Here is an 18,048-nt window from a genome sequence, read left to right on the forward strand (position 1 = left end):
GCAAGGGCTCCGTGCTTCTCCACAAAGGAGATAATATTCATCATTCATTTGGTAGATTTGCCCAGTAAGACTACATATTAATCTATTTTCTTCTTCCTTGTGGTTATACCACGTCATATAAGAAAATGACAGAGTGATCACCTCCCTCCGCCAATTACATTTAATCTAGGTATTGAGTCCCATCAGAAAATATTGGAGGTGAGGACTTGGGATGGGGAGGCAAAACAGGTCCTCTGGAGCAGAATGACTGCTTAGGTGGCTGAAGTGGGCTAAGTATGTTAAAGGTAGAGAGGTTTCAATATTTGCTTTGGGAGAGCGTTCTCTTGTCATTATTTGAAGCACTGGACAGAGAGCCACTGGTATCGAGTAAATCTGGCAATGAATGGTTTAAGGTCAAAAGAGAAGGGCATACAAGTCAATAGCCTTAACCAAAAAGGCAATTAATGGACTAAGTGGAATGATAACAGGGGGCTCCTTCAATGGAAACAAAACCTAGAACCCTAAAGTAGGACAATAAGATTGGTAGGTGCATAGTGCAGCTGGTGAAGGATGATGAGTATCTGAATGTCAAGCTAAGAAGGTCTAGCAAAATGACAATCCACAGGTTTTATTTTTGTCGTGCGTCAGATATGTATAGCTAGTTTATTGATGAGCAGGACATAGAGACTGTTGAAGCCTACCTAGGCATGCCAATAGAGCGACATTGCTTTGACACACAGTAAGGCTTTGAAGACAGACAGAGGCGTGTGCCCCACGTTTTGCACAGCAGGCATTGTATAATAAATTGCAACGTGACGTGTTAGGGCCTATATTTAAAGCAACATAGACTGGGGTCCTGATTGGTAGATGTCCCGTCCTCCCAGTTTAGAGCATGCCCATTAAATAGGGGTAAAGGGATATCTGCCAATTGTTGGCGTATGTGCCACATTCTCCAAACTTTAAATCATTGCCTAAATGTATACCTTCCGTAATATATGGAGCAGTCATATTCCTGAAAAATTGGATAGAATATTGCCTAAGAGCTGTTGCAGTGGTGTCTGCAAAATCTGAAGCTCACAAATCGACATCCCAAGCTCATATAAGGCTTGATGTAGGTGTGAGTCAACTTTCATTAACACTATTCGTATTCTTTTAAATTAACTATACAACAGCCACTTGGGAGATGATACAGGGTTTGGAGATGAAAGGAACTTCAAATTACTAATTTCCATTGCTCAAGTCCCTGCCAGCCCTACTTAGCAAGTACAATATCTCTCTTAGAGAGAAACCGGGAATCAGAGTTTGCAACTATGTCTACTGGAGCTTTTAAGATATTAGTAGGTAAACAAAATTCTTATGTGCCTTAGGATTCAGATGTTTTCCATTGGGATATTAAAAAGATATTAAAGTACACTCTTTTCACGTACATTGGGTTGTCTCCTCAATCCTATATGAATGCTGCTGTTCATGTTGGGTTAGCAAAGCACTTTCTACCAGTGCTTAATTTGTAAAAGGGGTAAGTGTAGGGCTGCCTCAGGGTGCCTCTGCAGCTTGCACCACCCATTGCCTCTACATGTGCTGACATTGCCAGTTCCAACACAGCTATTGTGCGTCACTCTTCTGCAAGTGTGACAATTCAGACTATTCCAGGCCACTCAAAGCAATAAGAATGGTCTAGGCAGCAGGTATTATTCATGTTTACTGTGTATTAAATTATTAAACAATCAGGCGGTGTGCTCACCTCAAATTTAGGCAAACTGCGCCACAAGGTGGTGGACTGTCATACGTGCAGGTGCAGACAGAATTAAGTGCCAGGGCCAAGCTCGGCAAACCCCTGCTTTTATTAAGCACGGCTTTCTACGTTGAAGATTTTTATTGATTGCCCTAGACAAAGTAAAATCTGACCCAGTTGGTCTGGACAGCATTTTAATTGTATATGTTTCCACCTCTGTGGCTTTAAACCTGAAGGCCTGAAGCATGTGTTGTCCGGCGATGCAAGTAGGGGTTTGTGCTCATTAAAACTATTATTTCAGTGTATATGTATAAAACTTGAACTATTGCAAAACATTATAATTGTATTCTAACCCACCCTTGCCCCCAAAAGTGTCAACACTGTGATTAACAGTGTTTTACTTTCAGTTTTTTTTTTGTCGGACAGTGCAAGGTTTTAGGAATTGATTTTGCAAGAAACTTAGAGACGTGATGCCTACTTTTCTTTATTTTTTTCAGTTATGTCAAAGCTAATCTGTCATGTACGGTTTTAAGTTACTATTTACACAATAAGCATTTGAGTCGTTGTGCCTGAGTGCCATCTTGCGACTTCGAACTCAACATAATTAAAAAACAATCTGCACTGCTAGAGCTGGCCTAGTGTTTTCAGCAAAGATGAGGGAGACATCCAAGTGCTGCAGAGGTGATGAAAGCATTTATAATCATAATACTTCATTTAATTACCCACATCCCCCAAAAGTGCTGCCTGACAGAGTAGAACGTTTAGCATGTTATTGGAAGCAGATTACATGTTACCAGGCCACATATGTTGTCAATGAATATATTAAGGATGACTGTGGGTGTGTTGAATTATGTAAGCTATTCCTCAATTTATTGTACATGCACAAAATGGCTATCAACAACTCACTGGTTAAGACTGTTAAGATAATGTTGGGAAGTGGTAAGGTCGCCAGCTACAAAAGTATGTAACAGACATGTGCAGGACATATTACTATCCATTTATTTTTTCTGATTTTACAGAATGCAGAGCTTAGATGAACCCTCGTGGCCTGAAGAAGAGGGGGACCCGGAAAATGCATACTACAACAGTGTTCCCAACAAGATGCCTCCAACAGGCGGTTTTGTTGATGCTCGGCTACGAGCAAGACTCCCAAGCCCTGGAGACGGCGCTCAGGTATTCACAAAATGTCCTAATTCATGAGATCAAGCATTTTGAATAAGTATGCAGCATTAACAGCCAAGGCAAAAAATGAGCATGGCAAAAGGTGGATTTCCAGGATGTGTCACTGACCTACCTCGAGATCAGACCCTTTCCATCACAGCTCTGTGCACTTGTTACTCGGCTGCTGTGCCCGCACATACTGGACAGAGGGCCTGACTTTCGGCCTGGCCTTGTGCTTTGTGCTTCAGCCCCCATAATAACTTCATTTATTTTATTAATGATAATATTTGTGATATTATGACATCATGTGGGAGGTCATGAGAAGTTCATTGGAATAGGCACTGATATCTATGACTTTTAAATTGTAGTGGTTTTTGTGTTATTTTCTCTTTGGAGTAAAGAATAACTGCCAAGGAATAAAACGTGTTTTACTGTATGTTTGGCTTTATAAAGATAAACTAAGCGCCCTTGCCAAAGCAAGAAACCACTGTGTGTGGCTTTCATCATGTGCAGAGGGCCAGGGGCCCAGTGTATAACCCCCAGCATAAGTGTCCCAGAGTGCATTATGCCTTTGTCTGTGCACAGTGAGCTGTGAGCACCGGACCTGGTTTTGGCCATGCTCTACACCCAGCACACTTGCCCCCAAAACACACTGCTTTATGTCTCTGGCCTTGCACATAGTGTGCTGAGAGCAGTTCCTGGCCTTCAGGCAGACAACTCTTGCCTACGCCACTTAACCCGTCCACCATGTTCCATAACCCACTTTGCACAGCCTTCAGTTCTGCACAGTGGACTGTGGGAAAACACTAGGACTCCGACCATGCCCTGCGACTTTATTCTGTGACAGCGGAACCCCCTGTGCATGACTGTTTTATATATCAAGTGTGCTTGTGGAACACCAAGCTACAAAGACTAGAAACACTGATACACATGGCTTTGACCATGAGCAAATGCTTCTGCATACAGGGTGTGGCGTTCTGCCATGCTCTGCTTCCACCTTCTGCGTCCCTAGGAACCACTGCACAAATCCTTCAACCATGTGTAAAGTAATTTGGGCAAAGGACTTGGCCTCTGGCGATGCACTACACAAAGCACCCATGCTCCAGAGAATATTGTGCAAATAGTTTGGGCATGCTTGGTGAGCAGTGGGAGCAGGGCCCCTGCCACTTGAGCATTAGCAAAACACTCTGAGTACTAACTAATCTTCAAGTCCCCATTGCCCATTTTATCCCTATGGGCTCCTTCTTTTATTTTCTTTCTATACTTACAATGATCTTCAATACAATCTGCAGATATAAAATGGCTTCTGCAAAGCCCCTCTTGGGTCTGTGGGGCCATCATGTTCCCTACAGTGCCCAAATAGGTACCACAGATAATACATCTAATTTAAAATGTTGTTAATGTTTGAGACAACGTAACTATAACTACACATTTACTAATGTGTCAACCTTAGCTACATTTTCATTGCCGTGAATTTAGGCGCTCATTTTGATTTATAAAACACTATCCAGCAGGGTCAGTGAACCTAAACCTTATTGAAGATCAATATTCCTTGGCAGGAGGGTGCCAGGATCTGATTTAGAGTTTGGCAGAAGGGTTACTCTGTCACAAGCATGATGCCTATACAGTCGGCTTACTACAGGTGTATTATGTTCTATGGCACTGGTAACAGGGCGGATGGGATATGTGTCACGTTTGTGGCTGAGTAACCCATCCCCCAAACTCTAACTCAACTCCTTAAAGTCCCTATCTACTAACAAACATTAATGACCTGGAACAATAATGCACATTAGTGTCCCCTCACTCTTTGCGACAATATCCGGAGTCAATAAGGAACCATTTGAGTTGTGTAACAATAAACATCTGCTATTTAGTGCAAAGATGTTAGTGGAATTTTATATTGAAGGAATGAAAGTGGCCCGTGTCATTTAAAACCATTAATTGCTCCTGTTTGTGAGGAACTTTAATACATAAAGCTTTAATGCCCACGAGTGGCCCCAGCTAGTAATGATCATCAATATCCCCAGGCAGTACTAAGGCTTAATATGCCCAAGCATGGCCGGCATCAGTGGTTTCAGGAATTAATGAATGTTAGCGGCCATTATCTGTAATGCACATGAAAGGGCACCATCTGTAGTGGCTGTCAGTGAGGGCTACATTAGTGGTCTTAAGTGGACAGCCTTAGTGAACAAATACGGCTCGAAGCAATAATAAGCATTAATGGTCCCTTACAGTAAGGACCGTCACTGTCACCAAGCAGTAATGAAACTCATTGGGGGCAACAATACTGAGTTTCAAGAGTATTAGTAACCATTGATTGTGGTAAATATTTCGTTACCGGTACTATTTTTTATGCGGTAAAGTCTAGTAAGAATAACTCAGTAAATATAAGAGGCAGAATCCGTGGTATTAGAGGTTTTAAAAGGCTTTATTCCTATACAAAGGAATACAATTCGAATTGTAGGCTTTCTATTCCATCACCACGAAAGTTCAGGAAGGAAGGGCATACATTATTGACAGATAATTGGTTTTATAGGAAATGCATTACAGTGGAACAGATGCAAGAGGCGTAACAGCTGATAATACAGATAAACTGTGCATACGTAACTAATAGAGGCGGTCATATGGGCGTAATTTAATAAACGTCATTATACATGATGTCACAAGTGGGTGGATCCATAAAAGAATCCTGCAATGTCAGCAGAAAATATTTGGCAGAGATGCGCGCGCAGCCGCATGACGTGTGATTGACGTGCAACTAGAGGGTGAAGGGGACTTGACATTTAGCTCTACATGTGGAGACAAAAGTCTGGGGGTTATGTCAACCTAATCCCAAATCATATCTAATATCCTATGTTTAAAGAACTGTGTTATCCAAAAGGAAAGGTCTCTAGGATAGAATCTATTCTATACTGACTGTTAGTGCGTGTACAAGCGTCTAAGTGTCTACATGAGATGCGAGGGGGTAGGAATATTCCATGGTAACGGGGCCCATGAATTACTTGCATGAGGGCAGCGAGGCCTGGCCCTTTGCACGGTAGCTGGAGGAATGTTTACCTAAACTGCTAGACAGGAATGCATCGGATGAGGAGCGGAGTAGATAATCTTGAAGGTGAAATACAGTTTTTGGCAGGCAATATGCTGGATCAGGCACCGTTAGCCGCGCAGGGAGTAGGACAAAGTTCATGGATACAGATGCAGGCTCAGACTGGAGCTTTCAGAGGCAGAAGGCAGGAAAAGGCTTGATGACAGAATTCAGGGCCTACTCGCCTGAATCTGTAAAATGTGGAAAGTGAACCACATAAAGTTGGTGGCCTTTCATACTTAGGAATGGAATATCTGACCCATTCATGGCGGATCTGAAAGAGGACATGTTGACGGTGGACGCACATGTATTTGCGTCTTCAAAACTGGAGCAGGAGGGAACATACATGTACTTATAGCATGCACATGGAGCCGTTGGGGTCTACGATAGGGGACATAACTGATCACAAAATTCATACTTCCTCATTCCCTCCTTGTCCCCTACGGACCCTCAGGAGATATCGATCTTCATCAATCCATCGATCTGTTCATATAGCATCATTTGTTCTTCTTTCTTCTTCCGGGATCTCGAACGAAAACTTGGATGTGGGATACACGAGGTGGCACACAGACCACAAATCGCTGGCCCACATTGTAGACATAAGCAGCAACTGAATAGTATGAGAAAGCCAATACCTAGGAAGGATAGGATTCTCCATCCCCAGGCTGACAACACGCCCCAGAACCAACCGGACCAAGTCCAGGTGCCTGGACTCTGGTGTATCTGGCTTATAATCTTATGAAGGCGGGTTATGGCTTTATATACTGACGGCGAATTTTCTGGTATGAAAATGCAGCAACTTGATCCGATGACCCTACAAGCTCCGCCCCTATCGGCCAGGATGACGTCAAGGACAAGACGATTTTGAAGCACAACAATCCGCATAGCAGACTGCTCTTCTGTTAAATTGCCTAAAGCGGAAATAGTTTCGTTCACTACTGCTTCAAGGGTTCTGGTTAAGCTACGTATCAGCTTACTATTAGTGACTGTACCTATATAGGGAAAGAAACCTTTATTGAAATCTGTGTATTTTTCCCATGCTGTTTCAGTGTAATCGACAATTGGGAGATCTCTCTGCTGTCTATTGTGTACTAAATGGGTATTTCGGTGATAATCAGGAGGAGCTAGGAAAACAGGTGGCAGAAGGAATGCTATGTAACAGGTACCATCCCAATCTAAAGGTAGACATATATATGCGGTCTGGCCACATATGAAGTAGGAATGATGGGAAGCTCTAAATGTAGACTTGCCTTGATCACTGAATTTTATTACAGTGGTGCATTTACTATGGCCCATGTGTATGGAACCATTCTTTCTTATACATAATTCCCCTTTTACTGGGAATACTGACATGGCGGGTAAGATTGGTGTAGCTTCAGATTCAACGTTCAGGATCATGAGGTTAAGTGTAAAATTACCTAATCCATATACTTCATTTTCTAGATCAGTTCCTGTTCTTTTGGGAAGTCCCTCCTTGTTAGGGTAGCAGACTTTAAGCAAAACTAGGTTCAGGTTTCCCCATACCCAGTTGTCTTGATAAACTGCGGAATTTGAATCTAGGGAATTAATCAAACTAAACCATGCTCCACAGGAGCCATTGTGTGTGAACGGATAGGGAAAGAGGGGCAAAACTCCCTTATAGTTCTGATAGGGAGGGAGTCGGCCACATATCCAACAATTTGTGGCATTGCTGGTCTGATGGGAATGATGTAACATACTGATAAATGTGTTGTTGCGCAGCGCAAATCTATAGGACAACTCATGCGGAGGTAATTCGCTAAAAGAATGTTCTGCAGTTACATTGTAAGCACGCTTAAGAATAGGGTAATACATGTGCAGTAGTATGCTGGAAAAGATAATCAGAAGACTTAGAAAAAACAAAATTAATAATGTTACTGTGCAGTGACTACGAAGTGATTTACAATACGCATGCTTCTTAAGCTGCATCTGTTGATTTCTTTCTCTATTCCGGTCTAGAGGATACATGTCAGAGACAAATTCAACCGATTCACCTTGGAGAGGACTTAAACAATCAAATTGTCTGACTTGCTAGACCTCAATTTTAGTTTGTACAGTTCTGGGTTTGACTGCTCAACCAAGGGGAGCTTTGAGTCTGTCTGTGAGGGAATACAGGGTTGAGTATTCACACTGGATGGTAGTCCATAAAATTTCTTGATATGACTCGAGTGCAACCACCCTTTCCGTCCCTCGATCTTCACGGCTGTCCTTGTAGTTAGTAGAACCAACTTGGGCGACTTCCACCTAGGCTCCAGTTGGGTCTTCCGGTCGAAATTCCTGACCAAAACCAGGTCACCAGGAACCACGTCATGGGGCTTCACCTCAGTATTATCGGGAAAAGCTGCGGCTACCTGTGAACGACAAGATTGTAGTGCAGACATCAAGGAAGCCAGGTAATCTGTCAGCATATTACAGTCAACATCAGTGATTTTGCGAGGTATAGGCGTCCCCCACATATTTGGTGGTCTACCGAAGATCACCTCGTACGGGGATAGCCCTGTTCGAGAATGTGCTACCATTCTCATGTAAAAGAGCGCAACTGGTAAGGCTACTATCCAATCGACACCTTTTTCCCTACATATTTTGGACAATCTAATTTTCAGAGTTTGATTATGGCGTTCCACGAGACCTGCTGCCTCGGGATGCCGGACACAGTGGAATTTTCATTGGTAGCCTAACAAAAGGGAAACGTGTTTCATTAGTTCGGATGAGAACGGCTGGCCGTTATCTGAGTAGACAACACGTGGTAAACCGTACCGTGGGAAGAATTCTCGAACTAACTGTTTGGCAGTAGTCGGGGCAGTGTAATCTGAAACCGGGTATGCTTCTGTCCAACGGGAAAGAGCACAGACAACTACGAGAACATATTTGAATCCTCGACATCGTTCCATCTGGATATAATCCATCTGGAGGACTTCAAAAGCATGATCGGGAGTTTGAAATCCACCCTGCTCTACGGGGATACTTTTACCTGGATTAAACTGACAACATATCATACAGGTACGAACTTTTTGTTTAGCTGCTGCTCGCAGGTGTTTGTTGAACCAAATGTGTTGAATGCTGTCTAGCATAGCTTTTTCTCCTAAGTGCGCTGGACTATGTATTGTGTTAATGATAACTTGAACCATTGAGTCGGGAAGAAACCATATAGATTTTTCCTTCGTCATCCATCCTTGATCCGTTTGGATCCCTCCTAATTCAGTCCATTTCTTTATTTCTTCTGGTGTAGCATGTGTCTGTATGTCAATTACATCAAGGGCGGGATCCTTAACTGTCATGCAATGTGTTGGTGTCGGAACTATTGTCTTTGTCGTGTCAGTTGTGTGAGTCTGATTCTGAGCAGTCTGTTTAGCTGTTCTGTCAGCTAGGTCATTACCCTGAGAAATGATATCGGTAACTTTTGTGTGGGCTTTGCATTTCATAATCGATATTACAGTAGGTAGATGAATCGCGTCTAATAGGGCTTGAATGAGGGGTCCGTGTTGGATGTGGGCACCGTGAGAAGTTAAATAACCTCTTTCTCGCCACAGTACGCCGAAGTCATGGACGACTCCGAATGCATAACGTGAATCCGTGTATATATTGACTTTCTTATTTTTGGCTTGAATACAGGCTTGTGTCAGAGCGATGAGCTCTGCTGCTTGAGCTGACAAAGTGTTAATACAATTTGTTTCAATGACTTCAGTGTCTGTTGTGACTGCGTAAGCGGCCACTAACTCTCCTGTACTTGTTCTCATACATGACCCATCTACATACAATGTCAAGTCTGGATCTGACAAAGGGATATCTGTCAAGTCTTGTCTGGGTTTCGTCGTGATAGTAATGACTTCGACACAATCATGTGCCAATGGATCTGTTCTGCCTACTGGTAACAGTGTGGCAGGATTTAACGTATTACAACGTCTAATTTCTATATGTGGCTGAAACAATGTTAATTCGTAACCGGTGAGTCTCGCTATAGTCAAGTGTTGTGTTTGTGTGCGGTTCAAGAGAACCTCTACTGCGTGTGGTACTTGTACTGTCAATTGGTGTCCTAACACTATGGCATCGCTTTGTCTGATTGCTAAAGCTGTTGCTGCCACCGATTTCAGGCACGCAGGAAGTGCCTGAGCTACTGGATCTAATGTACTAGAGAAATAAGCACATGTTTTGTGTGATCCTACTTGTTCCTGAGTGAGTACTGACAAGGCAGTACCTTCGCGTTCTGTAACAAAGAGTGTAAACTGTTTATTGTAACATGGTGTTGCTAAAACAGGTGCTTGGCATAAAGCTTTCTTTAAGCTTTCAAAGGCGTGTGTATGTTCTTGAGTCCAAGGGAGGACAGTCGATGTGGCTGCCTCCTGTGTTGTCAACTGGATGAGTGGTTTTGCTAGAAATGCATATTGAGGGATCCACTGCCTACAGTATGAAGTGAGGCCTATAAAAGCCCACACCTCCTTTTGTGTCTTGGGTGCTGACATGTTAGCAATTAACTGGATGCGGTCGGATGTAAGCTGCCTTCCCTCCTTGGACAGCGAGTGCCCAAGGTAAACAACTCGCTGGACACAGAATTGCAGCTTAGAAGGGGACACCTTGTGCCCCTTGTCGGCCAGAAATTTCAAAACCGTCAGTGACGCTTTTTCACATTCAGGTTCGCTTTGGGCGGTGATCAGCAGATCATCGACATATTGAAGCAAGGCAGTGTTAACTGGCATATGGATACTGTCAAGTTCTCGTTTCAGTGCTTGGCTATAGATGCTGGGGCTTTCTGTAAATCCTTGAGGTGCGCGTGTGAATTTAAAACTTCGTCCATTTAAACTGAATCCGAACAGATATTGACTTTCCGGATCTATTGGGACACTAAAGAAAGCATTCTTGAGATCAATTACAGTGAAGAACGTTGCTTCTGAATCAATAGCTGTTAGTAATGAAGAGATATCTGGGACCACAGGGTATTGTGGTACAATACATTTGTTTAATTCGCGCAGATCAATAACTAATCGATATACTGGTGGTGCTTTTGGATCTGTTCTTTTAAGAATCGGAATTATCGGGGAATTACATACATTGGAGTCGGTTTCGACAACCACTCCTTGTGCAATGAGCTCGTCAATGATTTGCAGTAAAGCCACTACAGCATCTGGTGGTAACTTGTATTGTCGCATTCGTGGTAGTACTATTCCTGTTTTCAGTGTAACTCGATATGGTGTAATATTCATGCAACCAACATCAGTGGGGCCTTGTGCCCATAAATGTGTAGGTAAATTCTGCAGCCGGTGATCCATGTCTCTAGATACGTAGTGACCTTTGAAGTCACGTAGAAATAATCGTACTCCTTCCGGAGAACAACATATTATAGCTCCTAGAGCTTTCAATGTCTTTATACCTAACAAGTTTTCTGGACATGATTTAGTAAGCAATAAATCTGTAGTACGTGTCAATGGACCAATCGTGAGTGGAAGAGGTTGTGTTACGTCATTAATTATGGGTTTTCCTGAGAATCCAAGGGAAATATTCTGTGAGCCTGAGAGGGGTGCCCCTGGAACTTCACTTCGTCTTATAGTTGTTCTGCTTGCCCCTGTATCAAGTAAAAACTTTCTGTCTTCCCCTAATAGTTCACTATGTACATAAGGTCCCTCTTGGTCTACAGGAACCTCTATAAGGGGTAAGCCAACTTCCCTCTCTAGGCTATTTCATGTGTATCGCTGATAATCGGGATAATCTGCTTGTGCATACTGATACATCTGTTGTGTTGTCGCTTGTGTTGCAGCAATAGGCTGCGCTTGTGGTGGTGCTACGATCTGTTGTGGAGCTGCCTGTTGCGGAGCTAGTTGTTGCGGAGCTAACCTAGGTTGTGCATGCTGAGGGATTTGTTGTTGATTCTGATCCTGTCTAGGTGGACGTGGTCTCTCCTGGGTTCTACCTGTAGCAATATTATGTTTCAGGACTGGACAATCGTGTATATAATGACCTTGTTGTTTACAATAGTTGCATGTCCCTTTCGTAGGACCTGCGGAATCACCCTTTTGATGACCATCAGCTGGAACTGACTGTGCAACAAGCATTTTCATTTTTGTATCTTTCATACGTCTTTGTTCGTGTTCTTGTTCTTCTCTAATTCTATTGTGGTGATATTGTAACATCTGTAACATCTGTGATGGGGTATTACCTTGCCAGGTACTTTCGAATTTCAATACTCTATTCTTGACTTGCAGCAGAGAATTTTCAACTAATTTTGTCACAAACAGATGTGGATATGACTCACTACTTGCTTTTATGCCACTATTTATACCAAAACATTTTTCAAATCGGGAATAGAAATCACTAGTGTCTTCATCTGGCTTTTGTTTACAGGCTGATATTGCACCCCAGTCTTCCTTTTTCGTAGTTAATAAACGTGGCAGTACCTGCACTAGTAGTCCTGCTAGTGCTGTAGTCTTTTCCCCAAGTCCTGCTCCTGCAGCTCGGGCCCTTTCTTCGTTTTCTAATGCTGTCCAATCTATCTTTTGGTCTCCCACCTCCCATTCCTTTTCTTTGAGTTTCTCATAAACACCGGCGGGTAATAGGACTTTTAATATTTTCATAATGTCGGGGTAGGTATACTCTCCCATGAGTAACATGTCTTTTATCTCGCGGTGTTGTGAGCACGCGTCACCACTATGCTCACATGACAACATCACATTAGTAAACACTCTTTGATAATCCTTGAGGGGACCACCGTATTGGTCAATGGGGTCCCCGCCCTCACGCGTCATTCTCGCGGAAGAGGGGGAGACTTTCTTGTAACAAAATCCCCATAGTATCACTTCCGGCGTCTCGGACATTCTGTACAGGCATAACGGGTGGTGGTCTAGTTTCTGGGACGTAGCCACGCCCCCTACACTGGTTACCGCCCGAGACGGAGTGACGAAACACGCTTAACGGCTCGTATATCTGGGAGCCTCCCTGTTGGACCTTCACCAGACTTGAGCGGCTGGCGGGGTCATAGGTTGACGGTAACGTTAGTTCAACGCAACCGTGAGTATATTTAATTCGTTTCTCTCGTCAATTTCGGCATGACCGAGGGAGTTGGTATGCGGCTCATTGAGCTTAGTTTTCACCACGCTTCAAAAGTGATACTGTTCGTAGAGAGCATGCACAGTCACTGCTGTCGGCGGTCTCCACAGCGCTCTCGTGTCTCGGGCTTAGATTAGTCCATCTTTACTTTCCCATCACCAATTGCGTGTGCAAATCTTTTGATTTACTGGCTGCTACAACCGCTGTACGCCTTCTTTCAACACGCGAAGACCGTTTCTGCCACTTTTCAAGTCCCATGCATGGGCGATGCTATATAAGTAGCACTGACAGGGTTTGCACCCGCGCTACTAGCACTGGGCTGGCACTGTTTCAATATGTTCAAGTATTTGTGATAACTGTGGTAAGCATCTACCAGAGTGCTTCCGGGAGTTTGTTTTACATATATCTTTTTGCGCTTCAAACAACTTTATACGCTGTTGTTCCCCATGAGAATAATTACCATATGGGTTTTCCATCTGATTCTGAGTACACTTGACGCGGATTTTTCTGACGCACTTGTTGTTTGTTTGTTATTTCTCTTCCTCCTTTTTAGGACACTAACAATTAGTGTGTTCCTACCCTGACCACATTGTCTCCACAGCCTAATGGGGTGAGTTTTGTATATAACCAAGAGTACCATGCCTTCTAAGAAGTGTAGATTAAGTCCGCCTATAAGATTCTGCTGTTTGCCTCGACAAAGTCCTTTTAATACCTGCTCACATTCGACGCATGCCACGGTTTCATGTTTGACATAATTCGTTGCTTTAACTGAACCAGATGCCTCGAACTGATGTACAATAACAATGTTCTTTTAAAATTGTGTGTTTTTCTTCACAGGTTGTGTGTTCTTGATTTACACGGCACCACACGTTTTTAGGGTGCTGTACGTGTGGCTACCATTGACACCTCTTAGAGGTTGTGGCCACCACCAAAAAGGTGCAGGTAGCCGTATATATTGGTCCTGAAGAATTGCCATTTAATTAATATCCAGGCAAGAAACATGTTGACCTTTTTTTGTTGTAGCACATATCACTCATACACCTAATGGTGAGAGATGTGCAGATTGTTTTTAATCAGGGTGTTGACCATACTTTATTAAATTTGTTTGAAGTGGATCACCTACCCTGTTTTAGTACACTTACTTTTCACTCCACTTGCACCTACACTAGTTATACCAACTAACCGTTTTCCCCACACACCTCACTCACCGGCGTTTGGAAATAAAGATCTCCGACAGGAAGGCCCCCTTGGGGTGCCTGATCGGGCATTGCACCGCCGGCCCGATAAGGAGCAAAGACCCGGTGATGAAGCAAGACACCCGCTTGTTGGGTGTGTGAGGGTCTTCATTTCCAGTAGGAGTACCTTTTACTCCGCTTAACTAGACCGTTTCACACCATCACCTTGGGACCTAGTGATTCTAACACACACTACGTTATTATTAGGAACTGCATACCCTCTTGTTAAGTATTGATTATACACGCCTGTCTATCATGTTTCTCTTCTGATATGTTCTGACCCCATTTGACAAGTCTTTGCATGGTATCGTGATCTGCCCCAGGCCTGTCTTGATTCCTAATTACACAATTTATGAAAAAACGTAGTAGTTGTCTTTGGACATCCACTTTCTGGTATTCCATAGCTTCGTTAATACTTTCTGGACCTCGCCCTGTTTGGACAAAGCGATATATTTCGTCTAGGTGTTCACCCATTCCTGGTATCGTCATTAAATATAATGTAGCTCGTCTTATACGTAGTGATGATATGAGCAATTTATCCTGTCTACCTGGTACTGGGTCGTATCTACAATCCACAAGCTGTTCTTTAAACATGTCGGATGTCGCTAGTTGGGGTGTACGTTGGAGTGCTAAATCTCTAAGGGTCTGTTTATTTCGCGGCGGTGTGGCAAACATGTCTGTCGTACCTCCTGTAGCACCGTCTGAGGTGCTAGGCACGAAAGGATTCGTTGGGCGTAGGATAGAGATTGTAGATGCGGGAAAAACTGTAGAAACGGACGGGCCTGTTGGAACTTGTGTAGGAGTTTGTAGTTGCGGGGATACAGACGAATGCTCTTGGTGTTGAACACCATCGGCAAGCGGTGTGGGTGGTATGGCATTAGCATACTCGGGAGCTGCATCATCTAAATAGGAGGAAAGGAAAACGTCCTTTGCTGTTTTGGGATGTGTTTTGGGATGTGCTTTTATCGGGAGCAATGGAGGAGTTAAGTCTTTTGGTATTTCCGGGGTAGCCTTAGGTAACCCTTCGGCCAGAAGAGGATACATACCATTCATAAGAGTGTTTCTTTGTCTATCTACCTGTTCTGAGTTTACTCGGGTACCTTCCTCAAGTAATAGATTTTCTCGGGTTTTATTTGAATTCTCTCTACCTTTCTCTTCCTGTCTGAGTGCTTTTTCTGTACGTCTATATGATTCTTTACGCCATAATTCAATGGCATCTTTCTGTGACTGTCTGGCTTTCTTTTTCCATAATTCTTCTTCTACTCTCATGATGCAATCTGCATCCCAGGTCCCCGCTGCGGGCCATCTCTGATTTTCTGACAAATCCTTGGTGTAGTCCACCCATAAATCAAGAAATAATACGGCATCTAGGCCATGCTTATGATACATAAAGTATCCTGGAGTGTCCCTAGGTGGAATGGGAACAGCTTCTTCGAGTACCCCTTTTCTGGTTTTGATCTGTCTTAGTTTCGAAAAGAGCGGCATTTTTTAGACCTTATTACTAGAACACACTTTATACAATGAACACAATAATGAACAGTCATTCACACCACAATATATAGAACGTATTAAAATATTTAACACTTAACAGTTTTACGAACGATGATAACTAATAGGAAACTAGTTACTGACATAATACTGACACTAGATAGTACTTATTTATATGCAAGACATACTATATATACTGCTAAACAGTACAGATACACTGCTAAAACAGTGCAGACCGGATTTGTGTACCCAAACCCGTCTTGACCGGCACAGACTATGTGCACGTTAAATGCCTCCCCGGTAATGGTACTCACCGGGTAGCTCGGAACGGAAGGCCTCGGAACGGAACTGAAACTGGACCGGACTGGACTCGACTCGACTGGACTCGGAACTTCGGAACCTGGTGGGCCTCTGTATACCTCGGATCTTGCTCTCTCAGCTAGGCTCTGGTCGGGATACTTCGCACTTCTCACCGCCTCGTCTGGGTGTTGATCGCAGCCTCAGTCGTCCCTGCTTGGCTGGAGGGAGATACAGGAAATCCTGCAGGTACGCGTTTTTGTCCGTTCAGCTGTGGCAGGGGACCGGGCCTGCAACGCACCGCCGGCGCGTGAGATGAGAAAGTGTCCCTGTTCGGGCGCCAATTTATGTGGTAAATATTTCGTTACCGGTACTATTTTTTATGCGGTAAAGTCTAGTAAGAATAACTCAGTAAATATAAGAGGCAGAATCCGTGGTATTAGAGGTTTTAAAAGGCTTTATTCCTATACAAAGGAATACAATTCGAATTGTAGGCTTTCTATTCCATCACCACGAAAGTTCAGGAAGGAAGGGCATACATTATTGACAGATAATTGGTTTTATAGGAAATGCATTACAGTGGAACAGATGCAAGAGGCGTAACAGCTGATAATACAGATAAACTGTGCATACGTAACTAATAGAGGCGGTCATATGGGCGTAATTTAATAAACGTCATTATACATGATGTCACAAGTGGGTGGATCCATAAAAGAATCCTGCAATGTCAGCAGAAAATATTTGGCAGAGATGCGCGCGCAGCCGCATGACGTGTGATTGACGTGCAACTAGAGGGTGAAGGGGACTTGACATTTAGCTCTACATGTGGAGACAAAAGTCTGGGGGTTATGTCAACCTAATCCCAAATCATATCTAATATCCTATGTTTAAAGAACTGTGTTATCCAAAAGGAAAGGTCTCTAGGATAGAATCTATTCTATACTGACTGTTAGTGCGTGTACAAGCGTCTAAGTGTCTACATGAGATGCGAGGGGGTAGGAATATTCCATGGTAACGGGGCCCATGAATTACTTGCATGAGGGCAGCGAGGCCTGGCCCTTTGCACGGTAGCTGGAGGAATGTTTACCTAAACTGCTAGACAGGAATGCATCGGATGAGGAGCGGAGTAGATAATCTTGAAGGTGAAATACAGTTTTTGGCAGGCAATATGCTGGATCAGGCACCGTTAGCCGCGCAGGGAGTAGGACAAAGTTCATGGATACAGATGCAGGCTCAGACTGGAGCTTTCAGAGGCAGAAGGCAGGAAAAGGCTTGATGACAGAATTCAGGGCCTACTCGCCTGAATCTGTAAAATGTGGAAAGTGAACCACATAAAGTCGGTGGCCTTTCATACTTAGGAATGGAATATCTGACCCATTCATGGCGGATCTGAAAGAGGACATGTTGCCGGTGGACGCACATGTATTTGCGTCTTCAAAACTGGAGCAGGAGGGAACATACATGTACTTATAGCATGCACATGGAGCCGTTGGGGTCTACGATAGGGGACATAACTGATCACAAAATTCATACTTCCTCACTAAGCAGTGATAACCATCAGTAGCCCAATGAAGTAACAAACCCCCTCATCTTGTTCCGTCTCTGGCCTTGCCAAAGAGAGGATCATGTTTATCCAGTGACCCCTTATTCCCTTCCCCAGTTGTGATTAGGTACCATGATAGTTGACCCCCAACCTCAATTCCCCACTTTTACTTGAGGGTAAAGGAGGCCCTGAGAGCTGCCTCGGTTCCTGGTTTTCATTTGTAAACCAGACAACAGAACAGCTCTGGGCTGTCCTGTCCACCTTCACCATCAATTGGCTTTGTGCGCAAACAGAGCACCGGGACAGCTGTCAGGTCTATGCCACAGAGCATTAGGATTTGGAACATAAAGGCAAAAAAATGAAAGATGTTTGTTTTTCTTTTATAATTTCTCAGTGTCCTAAAACTTCCACTCTAAATAGGAAGCTTATCACCTTCTGGGAGCAATATACCTCTAGCCCTCTGACTGAGACAAAT

At 43.5% G+C, this 18,048-nt stretch overlaps 1 protein-coding gene across 1 annotated transcript in view; it reads left to right on the forward strand.

Annotated features, from left to right (window-relative positions):
- The window catches only part of SHC3 (SHC adaptor protein 3), a 440,401-nt gene that overhangs the window by 352,446 nt on the left and 69,907 nt on the right, over nucleotides 1-18,048 (forward strand). The window contains exon 8 of the mRNA XM_085632814.1: nucleotides 2,731-2,884. Coding sequence (XP_085488940.1) covers nucleotides 2,731-2,884 — 154 coding nt within the window. The remainder of the gene's footprint in view (nucleotides 1-2,730; nucleotides 2,885-18,048) is intronic.

The sequence above is a fragment of the Triturus cristatus genome, chromosome 2_1 (assembly GCF_964204655.1).
Source record: "Triturus cristatus chromosome 2_1, aTriCri1.1, whole genome shotgun sequence".
Classification (NCBI taxonomy): Eukaryota; Metazoa; Chordata; class Amphibia; order Caudata; family Salamandridae; genus Triturus; species Triturus cristatus.